This window comes from Orbicella faveolata, unplaced genomic scaffold, assembly GCF_042242905.1.
Source record: "Orbicella faveolata isolate gen_17 unplaced genomic scaffold, um_ofav_v1 contig_47, whole genome shotgun sequence".
Lineage (NCBI taxonomy): Eukaryota > Metazoa > Cnidaria > Anthozoa > Scleractinia > Merulinidae > Orbicella > Orbicella faveolata.
Genome location: NW_028301577.1, coordinates 23,846,277 through 23,863,915, shown reverse-complemented (window position 1 = coordinate 23,863,915; position 17,639 = coordinate 23,846,277). Strand labels below are relative to the sequence as shown.

The following is a 17,639-nucleotide window of genomic DNA, read 5'->3' as shown; positions in this document are numbered from 1 at the left end:
TTAACCCAGTGGAATAAAAACACTGATCTCTGGCTTGATTGCTTTCCATGCTGAAGGAACAGATCTGAGCATGTAGATTATGAGGAAGCGTTGGGTGTAGTGTTACATCTGTAGGACTATAAATACTGAGATAACTTCAGATCTTCTCTCAGTAGTAGTGGAAGAAATATGGCGGCGGGTCAGGCCACCCCAAAATCATCCACTATCGTGCCAATTCTGCATCTTGTTTTCACAATCCTGTCTATCGTGGTTCTCTCGTACAAAGTTTATCACCTTGAGAGTGAATTGTCGTATATTCGAAATGAATTATCTACTCACGACAGAAGTGATGGCTTGACTAAAACGCCTCCACTTTCTACAAGTGCGTCCATTAGCTGGCATTCCCGCAGTGAAAGCAGAAGTCATCGAAACCGTCGACGTGACCACCGAGACGGTTCCGAGGTAAGCGCGGCGTCTCTTCCTAACCAGAAGCAGCCTGAAACAACTTCAACAAGCAAAATATAAAAGCGGATTGTCTTTCGAAGGCGCTAAAAGATTTGCAAGTATACACAAATCATTCTCGGCTGTTCACGTTGCAAAGCTGATGCCTATTCTGTCTGTCGTGCAAATGCCGCTCATCAAAATGCGGTCATTATATTATCAAATTTGTTTAAACCCTCTTTACTGTGTGCTTAAATCATTTGAGCTGACTTATGTTCTTTCTTTGTTGCTGAAGGATAGGCATAGGGACACTGGCATGAGAGGTGAGTATAGATTTATTTTATCCCTAACAAGGTCAAATGACTGTCATAGTTTCACATGAATCTGGTCCTGTTTCAAGAATGTCGAAAATTACTGAAATTGTGCCAAATGCTGAGCACAGTGGACTCTCCTAGATTTGAAGATTTAGCCAAGAATCTTAGATAGACCTTTTGCTCAGTATCTCACGAGGGGATAACGGTCACACACTCAATGCTTTCTTTCAACAAGAGGTGCATATTCAATGGGGGAGGGGGAGGGAGGGTGAGGTGTAGGGGATGCTGTGTGTTGGACGTCCAGATTCATGTGACAGACATAAGTCTTCACTTACATGTAGCTGACACAGAGCGCGGGAAAACGCGTGCGAACGAGCTAGGATTGGGTTTGGTTTCACTTCTGATTGGATGAAAAAATGGCGTGAGCAACGGGTAGCGTTGTAATTGCAAAACCAATAACTTTCGAACTGCTCTTATGTACCTCGGTTATTTTAGGTCCGCCCGGCCCACCTGGTGTACAAGGGCCCCCTGGAAATCGTGGTGAACCCGGGCCACCTGGAAAAATGGGTCTGCCGGGCCCACCCGGTGTACAAGGGCCCCCTGGAAATCGTGGTGAACCCGGGCCACCTGGGAAAATGGGTCCTCGAGGGCCTCCAGGAAAGAGTGCCAGCGTCAACGTGACAACTATCGAGAAGATCGCAAATCGGTTAGAGACCCACACTCAAAGAGAAATGGCCAAATTTGGTGAGTACCCGCCTAAACTCAGACCCGTACTACTCTACAAAGAGAATTAGAAGTTTCGCTGTTTTTTGCTGCATGAGAAAAAAATCACTACTGAAAACTAAAATAAGAATAAACATCTTCACAGCTATTGTGGCTGTTCATGATCAATTTATTCCTCGTTTATTTCCTAAATGTAGTTTTGTTCCTGTGGTCTGTTAGGACGCTAAAGGAGTAAGTCAGTAACAATCTCTGGTAACAATTAATTGTTTTGAATGTGTGTTTTCCTTTCTTCTGTTTTTTTTTTTTATTGGCTGAAATATCCAGGATCTTCATTCTTATATGTACTTTTCTTCTTATATTGTTTTTTAAAAATTTAAAGATAAAATAGGATTTACTAATCGCTGTTAAAGAAAGGCCCGTTGGAGCATCTCGTTTAAAAAAGACTACAAGTTTTAAAATTGCTCGTTCGTAACCCGCCTCACCGATTATTATCCATGTCGGTTTTAGTGTCTTTTTCTTATTTTGTACCTTCAATTGATAAACTATAATACCTTGAGGATACAATATCAATGCTGCGTAGCACAATATTGCAGTTGCCTCTGTAACGTTAATATCTCTACGTTGCCACGAATCACCCTCGAACAGTGCCCTCGTCTGGCTTCGTAGCACATTCGGTACGTTTCCGTAGACAGTAGACCAACGGTGATACCGGATAAGAAGGAAATACTTCAATCCCGGCCAAAAGTAGTTGGGACACTTGAGCTGTATCACGTATCCCCCTTCCCCCCTAATCAATGTTGGAAAATATCGCGTTTTCTCCAACAAAAAAGGGAAAAATCACCTGATTATCAACATTGAAAGTGGGGGGAGGGGAGAACTTGCTTCGTGTCCCAAGTCTTTTGTCTGGGATTGCGGAAGCTGTCGTGTCGCGTGTAATGGTGATATATATGATTACTCTACACCGATAAGCATTTCATTGGGTTTAAGTCAATTTATTTAACACTATTCCGTTAAACAACACAAAGATCTGCTACTTTGCGAATTGATAATCCTGGAAAATGTCTTAAGTAATAGACACGAGCTCTAACCTTTCCTTAAATGCCATTTTGCTTGAAGCAAGTCCCAAATTTCGTTTTGCTACAGGCGGTTACGGGTTATATTCCACGAATATCTGCACCGAACCTTAATCTAGATTAACGTAAAAACGTTCTGTCCAATTTCCAGAAACAAAGTGTACGTCATTAAGCCGAAATCAAATTCTAAAATATCGTGACGCCATGACGATCGCTGGCGTTACCTTTATTGGAAAATTCCTCGCATATCTCTTTCAGACAATCCCGGCCAAAAGTAGTTGGGACACTTGAGCTGTATCACGTATCCCCCTTCCCCCCTAATCAATGTTGGAAAATATCGCGTTTTCTCCAACAAAAAAGGGAAAAATCACCTGATTATCAACATTGAAAGTGGGGGGAGGGGAGAACTTGCTTCGTGTCACAAGTCTTTTCTCTGGGATTGTTGGTGTGATTTCTAGCGTTCCAAATTCCTTTACAGTTAATTAATATTTCGAGGTTCTGTTTCATCTTAATTTGAAGACAATTTTGGTACATTAGAAAACAAATCTGACGTTGGCACGCAGAAGGGAAATTTAAAAAGGTTTGGCAAAAACTATGTTTTCGCAGCAGCCATGTTTCCTCTTGTGTAACTGAAGAGAAATGACGAACAGTGGCGCATATTACGGGCATTTCCTATACATGATGACTACAGTCTATGTGTTAATGGAGTTTAACTGCGTGATATCATTATGTTTCAACAGCTCCTCCTCGTTTCACTTCCAAGATTCCACCATCCATCACCATCAGAGAGGGCGCCAAGCTGTCACTTAGTATCTCTGCAACTGGAAAACCAGCTCCGAAAATCACGTGGTCCTTACAAGGTGGAAACCATGGCAACCAAAGCCGATTTAAGCTTACAGATGAAACGTTTGAGATAATGGAAGTCCGCTTTGAGGATCAGGGTATGATCACGTGTCAGGCGGAAAACGTGTTTGGTACTCGAGTGGCTCAGGTGGAACTTATTGTATTTGGTGAGTTCCTTTTAATATGACTTTCAGTAAAAAGGCTGTCTGACTGACTGACTGACTGACCGACTGATTGACTGGCTGAGTGCCTAATTGTCTCACTAACTCACTGACGTACTGACTGACTGACCGAGCGACCGAGGGATTGACCGACTGACTGACTAACTACCTAATTGACTCACAAACTCACTGACTGACTGACCGAGCGACCGACTGAATGACTGACTGACTGACTGACTAAGTACTTGCCTAATTGATTCACAAACTCACTGACTGATCAAACGACCGACTGACCGACTGACTGCCGTGACTAACTGACTGACTGACCGAGCAACCGAGCGACCGACTGATTGACTGACTGCCTTATTGATTCACTAACTCACTGACTTATTGATTGACTAACCGTGCGACCGACTGATTGACTGACTGACTGACTGACTGACTGACTAATTGATTGACGGACGGACGGACGGACGAACCGACGGATTAATAAAGATTGATTGACTGACTCACAGACAGACGGAAGGATGGATGGATTGATGGTTGCTTGATTGAAAATGATTGATTGACATGTTCTTCATTACAACAGTTACCCAAACTACATTTGTACTAAGTACCAGTCAGGGATAGACCAGCGGGTCAAATTCGATAGCCCGTAATTTTACTCCTGTGGGATAATTATTGCGTTTACGTAGCGTAACGCAATCCTAATCCTGTTTGTATCCAGAATTTTTCGGACGGATTCGTTCTCAGATTTGCACCCCCGCCCCCTCCCCCACAGCAGAGGCAGATTACATCATAAGCGCATGTTCGCTGTATAGATTCGAAGTGCGTATGATCTCTGCAAAGCTGCATTTATTTTGACCCGCTAGCCTTCGACAACAAGTAACTAAAGCCTGCGTTATCAGGAAGAATGTTTTGCAGCCATGCGGCGAGAGCAAATGGCCATGAGTTGTGGTAAGAAAACAAATCTTCCGTGTAGCTCGGCAAATGGCCATGATGATTTAACAAATGGTAAACGCCATAACGTGCACTATTGAGTTAATTATGGATGCACGCGGGAGGTTGCTAAGCTAATAATTGGTTGTCAGAAAGCAAACTTTCCGTGTTGTGTAACTTGTCAAAAGACCGTGTTTTGTGGTCAGAATGGTTAATTCACCTTTTTCATTTGTGAAAACAAGATTTAAATTCGATTAATGTAAACAAATACAAACACAAAATTTAAAAACATTTGGGGACGCGCTGTCTTGCAGGGTCGCTGGTCAAAACTTCATTTTCTCAAGCTTATTTATTACAAGTGTTGGCGATCTGAAATTGAATTCTTAGTGTTGCCAACAGTTCAAATGCCTTTCCTAGAAAATATTTTGTCCAGTAAAAGTTAATACTTAATTAATTAAAAACACTTTTACCGCAGGCTTCAACGTCACGTGCAGATCGTTATCCGTCATTCGATCAAACTTAGTTTTCTATCGCGCCAAACCAAACGAGCAAAGTACGAGCGTGAACGCACCGCTCTAATCTTTGATTACGACTAGCAATAAAGATAATCATTCTTATTGTGGCTTTAGGACCACCAAGATTCCCCATCACACCACCAGGACAGGTTACTGGCTTTTTGAAAAAAGCCACAATATTACAGTGTGGCGTGGTTGGTCACCCTACCCCTGACGTCAAATGGAGCAGGTCTCCCCCGTCACCATTCCCTCAGGGACGCAGTGCAGTGATAAATGGCAGTCTTTATATTAACCACACTGAGGACGGCGATGGAGGAGTTTACATCTGTACTGCGACGAACAAACATGGAATGATCATTCATGGAACTTTTCTGAAAGTAGAATCTGTTGGTAAGCCGTATTATATTGTGACGGTAAATTAATTACAGGAACATTTTACTACCATGAAAACACCGTCTCTGGGTTAAACTCATACCTTTCAGAAGTCTAACCAGTACCAAGAGATTATGATCCAGATCATTTTCTCTTGCCGGTACCCACTCCTCTATTTTTTAAAATTATTTTAGTTTTGCTCATATTATGCTCAGCTCGGATAAACGGCACTGAATTATTCCGATCCCATCGCGCGTAATTGAGATGGTAGATAGCCATTAGCCAACGAGGCGCGTAGCGCTGAGTTGGCTATAATCATCTCATATCAAACAAGCGCGAGTGGAATTTTTGTTTTGTTAAAAACGCCCCCAAAATGAAAATAAAAATTTTAAAAAACGCCCGCAAAAATTACGCGTAAGTGTAGAGCAGGGTATAATTGCTCTGTACACTCTTGACTCGTCCATGAGGGAGTAACCTATTGAACTGCTCTTGAATAGCATTACCATCCAATGATCTAGTTGTTAACAATTATTTTTATATTTTTCGTTTGTCACGTTTTTTAGAAGTTATGTATGTCAACGCAGAGGACTGTTTTGATGCAAAGAATTAAAATTGGCAATAGACCATTTTACAGTTGTCTGCTCAGTGACCTGGGCTTTAAATGGGAGCGAGGCTGGAGATGACCTTGTTTTGATACAGACCTCACTGCTTTTATTGTGGAAATCAAGTTGTTCAGTAATTCTAACTTGGTGCATTTACGTGACAAAAGCAGCGAGGTCTGTAGCAAAGTAAGGTCACCTCCAGCCTCACTGCCAGTCAAAGACCAGGTCGCCGAGTAGACAACTGTAAAATGGTCTATTATGTTACTTTCTCAGTACTTCCCGTCTTCTCGTCAACACCATCGTCTTCTGTCTCTGTGCCAAGTATTCGAGAATCTCTACGAGTCAGGTGTTCTGCCAAAGGATCGCCTCTACCCACCGTCACGTGGTACAAGAATGACATTAGCGTGCCCGTCATTAACAACGTCACGGATGACGAATTTACCAGCGAGCTTGTGATTGGTGAATTTCAGCTCGCAGACCAGGCCACTTACAAATGCGTTGCTCGTAACGTTTACAACAACACAGTGGAGACAAGTACAAGAATATGTAAGTCAAGAACGGTGTTGATGAAAATTTCGTCACCGTGGTCAAGCATTTTTTTTCTCGCCCAATTAGCGGTAGACGATGTAAAAATTCAGATGAATGTCAGTCTTGTTTGCCCTCGCGCTGTTATCTCCGTTTTTTTCTCTCTTCTACGCATAAAAAATTCTACTAGTCGTCCAAAACTTTATTCAAATCCTTTTCACAGACAATTCGAAAACGAAGAGGAGCTGCCGTCAGTTTGTTAAGAGGCCCACACTGCTAGGCTACTCACTATCTATTTAACAATTAGATTATGAGCTCGAGATTTCCATCGCGTGATAGTTGATGAGGGCGCAGCCCGAGTCAACTGTCTCGCATCATTAGAAATCGAGAGCGAATAATCTAATTGTTTTAGAAGTCGTTCAAAAATTTAATCTAAATCCTCTTCAAAGACACCGCATCGAAATCACAAAGAAGCGGGCCCCCAGCGCACGCTGTTACGCTACTCACTATCTACATCAGAATAGATAGTGAGTAGCGTAGCCAATCAGAGAACGGCATTCGTGATAGAACACTAGTATATTTATACTAATTAACAATTAGACCCGTAGCCCTTGCGGGCTACGGGTCAATAGCCCATGAGGCGAAGCCGAATGGGCTATAGACCCGTGACCCTTGAGGGCGAAGGGTCTAATTGTTTTAGTATCACCCAACTAGTCGGACAGAAAAGGCAATAATAAAGTTAGCAAATGCAAGTTGAAGAAATATTTATTTGGGAATAAAACGAAAGAAAGCGTCACGCTCGATTGCGCCAATTTCGCTACTCGAGGACTATTACTAATAGTCCTCTAGTAGCGTAGCCAATGAAAATGCAGGATTTGCATTAGTCCACTAGTTGGGTGATACTAAAACAGAATAGATAGTGAGTAGCATAACCAATCAGAGAACGGCACTCGTGATAGAACGCTAGTAGATTTATACTAATTCTGAACAGCTGGTGGTACTTAGGTACAGTATTCGATTGACCAATTAACTCATTCCGTTCGGTCTTAATTCTTTAGTTCTGCCTAACTGTGGCCATCCAGGTAGCCCAGAGAACGCGGTGCTTGTCCACAGCACCTACTGGGCAGGAGAGTACGTCAGATACCTCTGCAATCCGGGGTATACTATGTTTGGTCCCGCAGTCAGAAGATGCTTGCCCAGCGGTAACTGGAGCGGAAATGCAGTACAGTGTAAGAATTTGATATAAGACGAAACTTTTCTGAACAAGATGGTGAAAACAAGTTAGTTGACGTTTGTCGTCAGTCAGTTGACATGATTCTCCCTTCACCCCCGATAACCCCCCTCTTTAAAAAAGTAATAATAAATTCAGGTAGAGTAGACGTCGATTTATAGAAACACAGGTGGAAGTCCCAGAGAAACGGCAAATGTTAAAGGAGCACAAGACGTAGACGAGTGCTTCCAAAGCTTCAAGTTATCTGAAATTTTTAGAGGTATATTTATAACGTAACAGAGCAAAAACTGCAAGAAGCGTAGTCTGCAAGTACTGGGGGGGGGGGGGGGCGGGGGTGTACTGGGGGGTTCGACAACTCTCGCGGAAAGGAATGCTTAAACGAATTTAAAACAGTTTTCCTGTTTGAATCTTTGATCCGATTGCCCCTTATCTTAAACTGACTTTTTCAGGTACCGATAAACCGGAATGCGTCCGTCACATGAGGTTAGATGACTATTCACGACGAGTGGGCTCTAAATGGGATAACGACAAATGCGACTATGGCCTCGCTGAGGGTTGGTACAGGTTTGTAGAGGGAAAACACTTGAGCGACCAGTGTGCTAAGTACCACTCCTGCAACACAGATAACCCTGGCTGGTTAGTGGGTGGACATCCTTCAGTTTCGGCGGGGAGGGTCACAAGAAAAGTGTGCTTCGGCAGGAAATCATCATCCTCGTGTCCTTGCCCTTATCATACCTATATAACGGTACGCAACTGTGGCTCGTTCTATGTCTACAAACTGAAACCGACTCCGGGTTGTTCTCTTCGTTATTGTACCAACTAAGTCAGTGTATAATGTAGCCTTTAGCTTCACTTGATCCTCAGACTGTAGTGAAGCTGATGTTGATGTAGGTCATAAAGCAAGTGATAACTTTATGGACTATTGAACACAAGTTATATCTGACGAACAAATAAACGTTTACACGATGTGTGCAGCGACTGTTACAACGCTAATTAAATGGCCAAATTGAGAAAAGAATGATTCTGTAGCGTAGTGCGAGATAAAATAAAATGGTGTTTGCAATTGTGGAACAGCTAGCGCAGTTGCAAAGGACGATGAAATAAGAAATAAAATACTGATCCTTCAACGGGATTCCAATATTTGTTCTTTGTGATATCGGGTACAACTGCTCTCTCATCGAGCGACAAAGACATCAAGTCGTGTAGTTAACAAAGTCAGTGACGGGGAGCAGTTTTGCCCTTCTTCTTCTTTGAGGTGTTTGAACATTTTTAGCTCTTAAATACGCTTCAGTCCGAAATGCCGTAATCCCGCACTTTACGTGTTCCATTGCCGCATCGACACCCGGGCGGCGGTAGGTGGGAACTTCACAAAGTTCTATATGTGGAGGCTCCGCCCCATGGTGCAGCCCCCTACCCTTTCGTATACTATTTTGACAGAAAAGGTGTCCTTTTGCTTTCATAACCGGTCGTATTATGAATAAACCGCGAATAAAGGAAGTATTCTTGTCATTTTCATGTACTGCCTAAAAATGAAATAGTACAGCCATAAGGTGCGTCTGTACGAAATGTATTAATTAAATGCCCTTTAAAATAACTAAATGTCAGATTTACCCACCCTTTCATAACTTCAACTTGAGAAACCCCTACCCTTTTATATACCTGAAGCCCAAAAATGGTACATCTTTCCGGCGGAGCCTCTCCGTGCATAGGCCATTATAGGGGCTGCCCTTCCCATTCCACCTCCCACGAGCATCAACACTCAAAAGTCTGATTATTTGTCTGCTCTTATGTATATAAATCACCCGTCTTCAACAATGACTATATTTCCGGAGGTTCATCCTCTGTCATCTAACTCTTTTTCCTCTCCAAAACACTGGTGCTCGTTTTTCCCTTCAAGGACACCACTGGCTGACCGGCAAAGCTGAGAGCTGTTTTCTTTCCTTCACATGAGCACAGATCTTCATTTCTTCGTGTCTTGTTGTTACTCTACGGAGAAAACCACACTGAGCCAGTTACTTGCACAGTGTACCTAGCCCTTATTCTGTTACGATCAATCGAAATTTTCAACTAACGCGGGGGCAATCTTCAACATCAGTTCCATTCATAAAACAAAAGAAATAACACGAATCTTTTTATTTAACATACACATTGACATTTGCAAGGAAAAACAGGACCAGAAGTTGGTCGTGAATTAAATATGCATGACATTTTCTATTTTTCCCTCTTTTTTCATTTCACAACACCGATTCCGTTCACAGTTGAGTTAAGAAAGAGGTTTTAAGCGCCTAAAGTGCTTTCTACGTTTAGCTAGGCTAAAAAGATCAATTTAAGTAGTTAAAAAGCAGAGAAAAGGTTTCTTTCGAGTTAACAAGAAGCTTATGGGCAGTTTTAAGTTTAATTGTGAGGGGAGAATTTGCCGATATTCGTAACCAATAAAAAAGCCAACAGTTAGCAGTCCAATAACCATGGTAACCACCTGTCTATCTGTATTATCGTGCAACACCTTGTAGTGAGAACTACCTGAAGTTGTAAGTAGTTAATATTTACGAGCAGAATAACTGACTGCGTATGATGGAATAGCCTAGAACAACAATGAGCTCATTGGCAGCCAATAGGGGTTTAGGATTACTAAACGAAATATTAGATCATTTGTTTAGAGTCTAGCATAAATACAGGTGTTTTGTAAATTGTTCTTCGGTTACGCCTCCGGTGGTGAGACGCCGGATACCACTATCCCGTATTGGTTATATTCGGGTTACATTCCGAGTACGTTAGTGGATTAAACTCTACTGTTGGACCTAAGAACTGTGTATTCTCTGTCTTCCCGCTGGATTGTTTTGCTGTAACAGATCCCGAGTCCTCTAGGAGTCTGACAAACTCCGTCGCTGCAAGCATGTTTCCCTCTGGATTGTTGTAACAAGGATAACAACTTAAGCGGCCCAAAAACCTGTTATCACATAATTAACAGATTAAGGTCAGTCCAGACATAACACGATAAGCTAAAGCTTAAATGAATTTGGTTGCCATTAACCTTTCTGTTTCAAGCAATAGTTTTCATTTATAGCAAAATCAGAGAAACACGGACTTCATAGCCTTCAAAAATATAGATAGATAAATTCTGAAAACGTTTAAGAAGTTGCGTTTTGGAACTAACCTTTATTCCATTTGCAAAACTTTGGAAAGTTATCACTTTGAACTACTTGCAAACTTTTCCTACAACCTTTTACTTTCGCGATGACTAATTCCGACCACGAATCCCTGCATTTTCCCTTCAGAGTAATTTTGAATTAAAGATCATGCAATTTCTACTTTTAACCTTTCACTTTCCTTTCTTAAAACTTTTATAGCACAAAATGTTTTCGTCGCTCTGCTCTGCGGATTTTCTGTGTCATTCTTTCAGTAGCTGTGATTGGTTTGCCGCGTCATCTCATGAATTTGACGAGAATCAGCAACTTGATCACGAAATTAAAATCAATTTTCCTCTGTTTGAAAAACGTTGTCCACAGTTATTTGATAAAAGCAATGGACAACTCTTTCTATGGGTTTACCGGCGCAATAAACCCGCTAGTGGTGTTAGAGTCGAAAAGCTTGTATACCTCTCGGTCTAACAGCTTGTGATTTACAAGTTTTTCTGGTGTTCTCCCAACATCCCGCGTGGTTATTGCGCCGGTAAACCCATAGAAAGAGAATAGAAATAGTGGTCTATTGCTTAGTCGCAAATAGCAGGAAGTAGGGGAAAATAGGGGAAAATGATTCGCTAGAATAATGACAGATGACTAGATATAGCTAACTTTAATGCCCATTTTTCTCTCAAAGAGCAATTTTTATCTCGCGGAAGGAACGCATGGTTTGAAGGGTATGAGAAAAAGTCTAAAATCACGTCTTTTTGTTCCTAATTCATCTCAGTTGTACTGACCCCTGCCGAACAGAATGGTAATTTTGATCACTTCCTTCGTTGCTTTCCACTGCTGAAGGAACAGATCTCAGGCATGCATATTATGAGGAAGTGCTGGGTCTAGTGTTACATCTCCAGGGCTCTATATGGACAACTTTGCTCTCAGGCTTCAATCAGTTCTTCTCCAGTACTGGAAGAAATATGGCGGCGAGTCAGGCTACCACAAAATCATCCACTATCGTGCCAATTCTGCATCTTGTTTTCACAATCGTCTCGATTGCGGTTCTCTCTTACAAAGTTTATCACGTTCAGATTGAATTGTCGTTTATTCGAGACGAATTATCTACTCACGACAGAAGCAATGGCTTGGCCAAGACGCTCACGCGTTCTACAGCTGCGGATATCAGCGGCGAACATTCTGGTGATAAGAGGAGTGATCGAAACCGTCGACTTAGTCAGAAGACCCCTGAAACAACTTCAAGAAAACAAAATATAAACGCGGATTGTTTTCAGAGGGCGCTAAAAGATTTTCAGGTATGTACAAGTCATTCTCGGCTGTTCACAGTGCAAAGCTAATGTATATTTTATCTGACATGCAAATATGGCACTTATTTATTTGTTAATTTAGCACGATTAAAATATTCTCAGATGACTCACGTTCTTCTTTGTTGCTGAAGGCTGCATGAGAGGTGAGTACAGATCTATTTCATCCCTGACGTGACAAGGTCAAATGGCTGTCACTATGCACATTTATCTGGTTCTGTCTCAACAATGTTGAAAATCATTGAAATAAAGCCAAATACTGAGTTCTCTCGCAGTTTCGAGGATTTGGCCAAGATTCGTTCCTGACCCGTAAATAGACCTCTTTTCACCGCGGTTGTATTCTCGGAGGAGACAAATCACCCACGCAATGCCTCTTTTCAACTAGAGGTGCATATTAAATGAGGGGAGGGGGGAGCTGTAGGGATGCTGGACTTGTAGGATCATGTGACAGATAAAATTTTGATCCTTTCGCCTTCCGAAACCCCCGTTTTGCAAAAGGTTTCTTGGTTGTTTATTTTTAATATTATTGTTATTTTTTATGGAGATGTTTCCATTTGAGTGTCGTAAACCAAATCCAAATTAATCCTCTGACCAATCACAACGGACACAGACAATCCGACAACCAATCAAAACTCGAAGCAAATACATGTAGCAGACGCAAAGCGCGGGAAAACATGCGTTATGGGTTTACTTCTGATTGGATGAAAAAGTGGCGCAAGATTTTAAGCCAATCGTTTAGCATAGCGGTGGAAGACCAATTACTGACTTTCGACACTCAATGGAAAATCACTCTGATGTACCAGCAAGTCACATTGTTTCAAAATCCTAACACGGTTATTTTAGGTCCGCCGGGCCCACCCGGTGAACAAGGGCCCCGCGGGCGTCGTGGTCGTCCAGGCCCCTCTGGCGAAACTGGGCCACCTGGGAGAAGGGGTCCTCGAGGAACTCCAGGAAAGAGCACCAGTGTCAACATAACAGCCATCGAGAAGCTCGCCAAACGACTAGAGGCCTACACTCAGAAAGAAATGACGAAATTTGGTGAGTACCAGTCTTAACTGAGAACTTCGCTAGTACTCTACAAAGGGAATTGAATATTACACCGTTTTTGCTTTATGAGACGTTGAAAAATAATATTATTGAAAATTAGAGTGAGAATGATCATCCTTACAATTATTGTGGCCGTTCATGATCAACTTATTCCTGTTAATCGCTGGTAAATAAAGGGCCGATATAACTACGGTTTGACTGCTTAACATCATCACCTTTCAACAGCTCCTCCTCGTTTGACCTCCAAGATTCCTCCATCCATCACTATCAAAGAGGGCGCCAAGCTGTCACTCAATATCTCTGCAGCCGGAAATCCAGCTCCGAAAATCACGTGGTCTTTGCAAGGTGAAAACCATGGCAACCAAAGCCGATTTAAGCTTACAGATAAAACGTTTGAGATAACGGAAGTCCGCTTTGAGGATCAGGGTATGATCACGTGTCAGGCGGAAAACGTGTTTGGTACTCGAGTGGCTCAAGTGAAACTTATTGTCTTTGGTGAGTGTTTTTTTTTTTTTAACTTTCAGTTACTTTGATGAAATAACCTTTCGGAGTCCTTAAATCAATAAAGCTATTGTGTTATATTGTTTTTCAGAGAGGAATGGGTGCAAAGGATGTTCTGTAAGATGAGAAATACCATAAAAATGGAAATAATTTCAAACTATTTAAAGGACGCAAATCTTTGTAGTGTCACTGGTCACAATAATGGAAGTATCAACCAGGCAACCTCACTGATTGACTGACTGACTAACTGACGGAAGGAAAGATGGATGGATGGATGGGTTGATTGACTGATAATGATTGATTAACATGTCCCTCATTATACCAGTTTTCCTTAAGTATCATGATCGGTCAGGGATAGACCATCGGGTCAACATTTTTAGCCCGTAATTTTTCTCGTTGGGCAGATGATTTAATAATAATAATGGCAATCATTCTTGTTGTGGCTTTAGGACCACCAAGATTCCCCATCACACCACCAGGACAGGTTATTGGTTTTTCGACAAAAGCCACAATGTTGCAGTGTGGCGTGGTTGGTTACCCTACCCCCGAGGTCAAATGGAGCAGGTCTCCACCCTCACCATTCCCCCAGGGACGCAGTGCAGTGATAAAAGGCAGTCTTTATATTAATAACACTGAAGACGGCGATGGAGGAGTTTACATCTGTACTGCGACGAACAAACATGGAATGATCATTCATGGAACTTTTCTGAAGGTAGAATCTATTGGTAAGCTGTATTATATTGTTAGCGGTGAATTAAATAACATTTTACAAGCATGAAAACACTGTCTCTGGTTAAACTCATACCTTTCAGAAGTCTAATCCCCTCCTATGTTTGAAAATTATCTTAGTTTGTCTCATATTATGCTCGGATAATCGCTCTTTATACAATGATTGCTAAGCCAATGAAAGCTCTTGAGTAGCATTACCATCCGATGACCAATTAATAACTTTTTTCATTTTTCGTTTGTCGCTTATTTTGTTAGAGTTATCTCAACGCCTGTTTTGATACAGAGAATTAAAATGGACAATTATGTTACTTTCTCAGTACTTCCCGTCTTCTCCTTAACACCACCGTCGTCTGTCTCTGTGCCGAGTATTCGAGAAGTGCTCCGGGTCAGCTGTTCCGCCAAAGGATCGCCTCTACCCAGAGTCACGTGGTACAAGAATGACACTAGCGTGCCCGTCATTAACAACGTCACCGATGACGAATTTACCAGCGTGCTCGTGATTGGTGAATTTCAACCCGCGGATCACGCCACTTATAAATGTGTTGCTCGTAACGTTTACAACAACACAGTGGAGGCAAGTACAAGAATATGTAAGTCAAACGGTGTTGATGAAAATTTCATCACCCTGGTCAACAGCAATAGATAGTGAGTAGCGAACCAGCCAATTAGAGAACGAGAACTTAAATTTGTTGGTGCATGATCTAAACATCTTCGGATCTTTCTCAAAAGTCTTCGGCAATCTTCGGAAATTTTTCCAAAATATTCAGAAACGTTCGTGTGACCTTCGGACAACTTTTATAGAATTTTCGGAAATCTTCAAAAAATCGACAAAATGTCGTTATTAGTATGTTTATATTACAAACAAAATAGTACATGGTCGCTGGAATTTCTCTTCTCAAGTTCAATGTTATACGAATGAGATGTCGAGTTGAACACTCAAGAGAAATCACATATCAGTAGCTATATCTACGCTCGTCTAGGTATTATTCTCTATGTAATCAATGTCTAATGAAATATTGTAAAATTTCAATTGCCCTGACCAGTAATTTTGAGCCGTTATGTTTGTTCGGAAAGGCTTGTCTTCGTGGGCTATTTTTTCGAGTCGAACTATTCCCCAAGTTTTGGTGGTACTCAAAGGTGATTACAGTGCACTACAAAATTCATTCCGTTCTGTCTTAATTCTTTAGTTCTTCCTAACTGTGGCCATCCAGGTAGCCCAGTGAACGCGGTGCTTGTCCACAGCAGCTACTGGGCAGGAGAGTACGTCAGATACCTCTGTAATCCGGGGTATGCTATGTTTGGTCCCGCAGTCAGAAGATGCTTGCCCAGCGGTAAATGGAGCGGAAATGCAGTACAGTGTAAGACTCATACATGTGCACGTGATACAATGCACCAATTCTGATCAATGTAGGGTGTTCAATATTAGTCAATATGTCTATACTGCAAACAGGTACTGCTTGTCTTTCTGTGATCAACAGACATCTCAATTATAAATAGTATCTGCGTTATACGTATTCTTACTAAAGGCTATTAGAATTAGCCGTACAAGTAAATGGTGCTTTTCACGGGTTCTGATTGGTCAAGTCGGAGGTGATTAGCGAGTACTATTCATCTCCAAGTAGCCGAAGAGACACAAAGTTGCTTCCTGATTCGCTATAGCCTGTTTCAGACACTCGATTCCAGGTCCAGACGAACGAAAGGAGAACGAGGGCGAAAAAGATGCGGGAAAGTGGTGGATATTTACCGATCCGTGAAACGGTGGGGTAAACATCCACCGCTATCCACCTCCTCTAATTACTAACTAAAGGAAGAAATCCGCTTTACCAAAGAACAACCTTGTCACCAAAGTCTTCTCGCTAGTGCTTTTCGATCATGAGCCGCCATCTTGAAAAGCACCATCCAGAAAGTTTAGTGGTAGCATCAATTCTTATTATAAAAATATCTCCACCCAAGATCTATTGAACCAAAAATTGAACTTTTATACGAAACGTTTCAACATACTTCCCTCGCTATTAAAGTTTTAGCCGTTTTACACTATTAGAAAACTACTTTATTCGTTGCACTCCGTACTCAAACTATATTTAATTTAAGTTACCCCAGTCTTTCCGTACATGCATGTTGTGCTGAGATTCTCACTCAGACAAAATTCAAATCGACTACTTGTGATTAATTCAGTGAAAACTTGTAAGGCTACGGATGGGACTGACTCTTGATATACGCACCGCATGGTGAAAATAATATTTATTTGGAATCTGACAAGTGATTCAAAATGTCTTCATGACAAAATGCCGTGACAAAGTGAATGGACAAATAGTTTGTAAATGACGATGTTGCATCAAACTGTTCCTCTACCTCACTGTCCGAACTGACAACTGCATCATATCACTGATAAAAACCTTAGTTCCATGTTCCTCATAAATGCATTTGCGACTAACTGCCCTATCTGATGAAATTTGTCACGTTCCTCCCCCTCCACCATCAAGACAGTACACTATATGACCGACGTGCATTATTAAATAACTTGTCTTGGCTAAACCTTAAATCTATTTTTTTAAGGCATCGATTACCAGGAATGCATTCGTCACGTAGTTATTGACGATGACACAAGACAGGTGGGCTATGAAGATGATCAGCACAAATGTGACAACAATCTAGCTGAGGGCTGGTACAGGTTTGCAAATGGGCGACAATTTAACAGCAGGTGTGCTAGGTACCACTACTGTGACACAGAAAACCCTGGATGGCTAATAGGCGCACACCCGCAAGCTGAAGAGGGAAGAGTGAGTCGGCGAGTGTGTTTCGGTAGATCTGCAGCACCATCTTGTTCCTGCGTTTATCAAACAGATATAGTGGTACGCAACTGTGGCTCGTTCTATGTCTACAAACTGAAACCCACTCCGGCTTGTTCACTTCGTTATTGTACTAGCTAAGTCGGTGTATAAAACAGTCTTCAGTTTCAAAAACGACAATCAGTCAGTCCACATTGTATGACACTGAAGGGTAGGTCCTGGAACTAATACAACTATAAACTTCATTGCAAGAGATTACATCTGTCTGTATACTTAAATCGCAAAATCATGATTGGAAAACTAATAATGTTCACAGTGCATGCTAAGCAATTTTAGCGCAACTTTGTCAGTGCGCTATGACTGGCTGCTGAGTGGTTAAGATTGGGCTATTTGGCCCGGTCGGGATCTCCCGCTGTG

The 17,639-nt window shown here is 41.8% G+C and overlaps 2 protein-coding genes across 2 annotated transcripts; both read left to right on the top strand.

Moving 5' to 3' along the window:
* Position 1: 1 nt before the first annotated feature.
* LOC110061112 (uncharacterized) lies at positions 2 to 8,850 on the top strand. The gene is made up of 8 exons (XM_020767946.2): positions 2 to 441; positions 716 to 743; positions 1,230 to 1,478; positions 3,271 to 3,540; positions 5,103 to 5,378; positions 6,236 to 6,508; positions 7,546 to 7,716; positions 8,168 to 8,850. Exons 1-8 carry the CDS (start codon positions 169 to 171, stop codon positions 8,539 to 8,541), a joined length of 1,914 nt encoding a protein of 637 aa, XP_020623605.2. The 5' UTR covers positions 2 to 168; the 3' UTR covers positions 8,542 to 8,850.
* Positions 8,851 to 11,453: 2,603 nt separating this feature from the next.
* Positions 11,454 to 17,378, top strand: LOC149097700 (immunoglobulin superfamily DCC subclass member 3-like). The gene is made up of 7 exons (XM_089280548.1): positions 11,454 to 12,147; positions 12,960 to 13,194; positions 13,429 to 13,698; positions 14,154 to 14,429; positions 14,751 to 15,023; positions 15,621 to 15,791; positions 16,990 to 17,378. Exons 1-7 carry the CDS (start codon positions 11,815 to 11,817, stop codon positions 17,361 to 17,363), a joined length of 1,932 nt encoding a protein of 643 aa, XP_089136674.1. The 5' UTR covers positions 11,454 to 11,814; the 3' UTR covers positions 17,364 to 17,378.
* Positions 17,379 to 17,639: the final 261 nt, after the last annotated feature.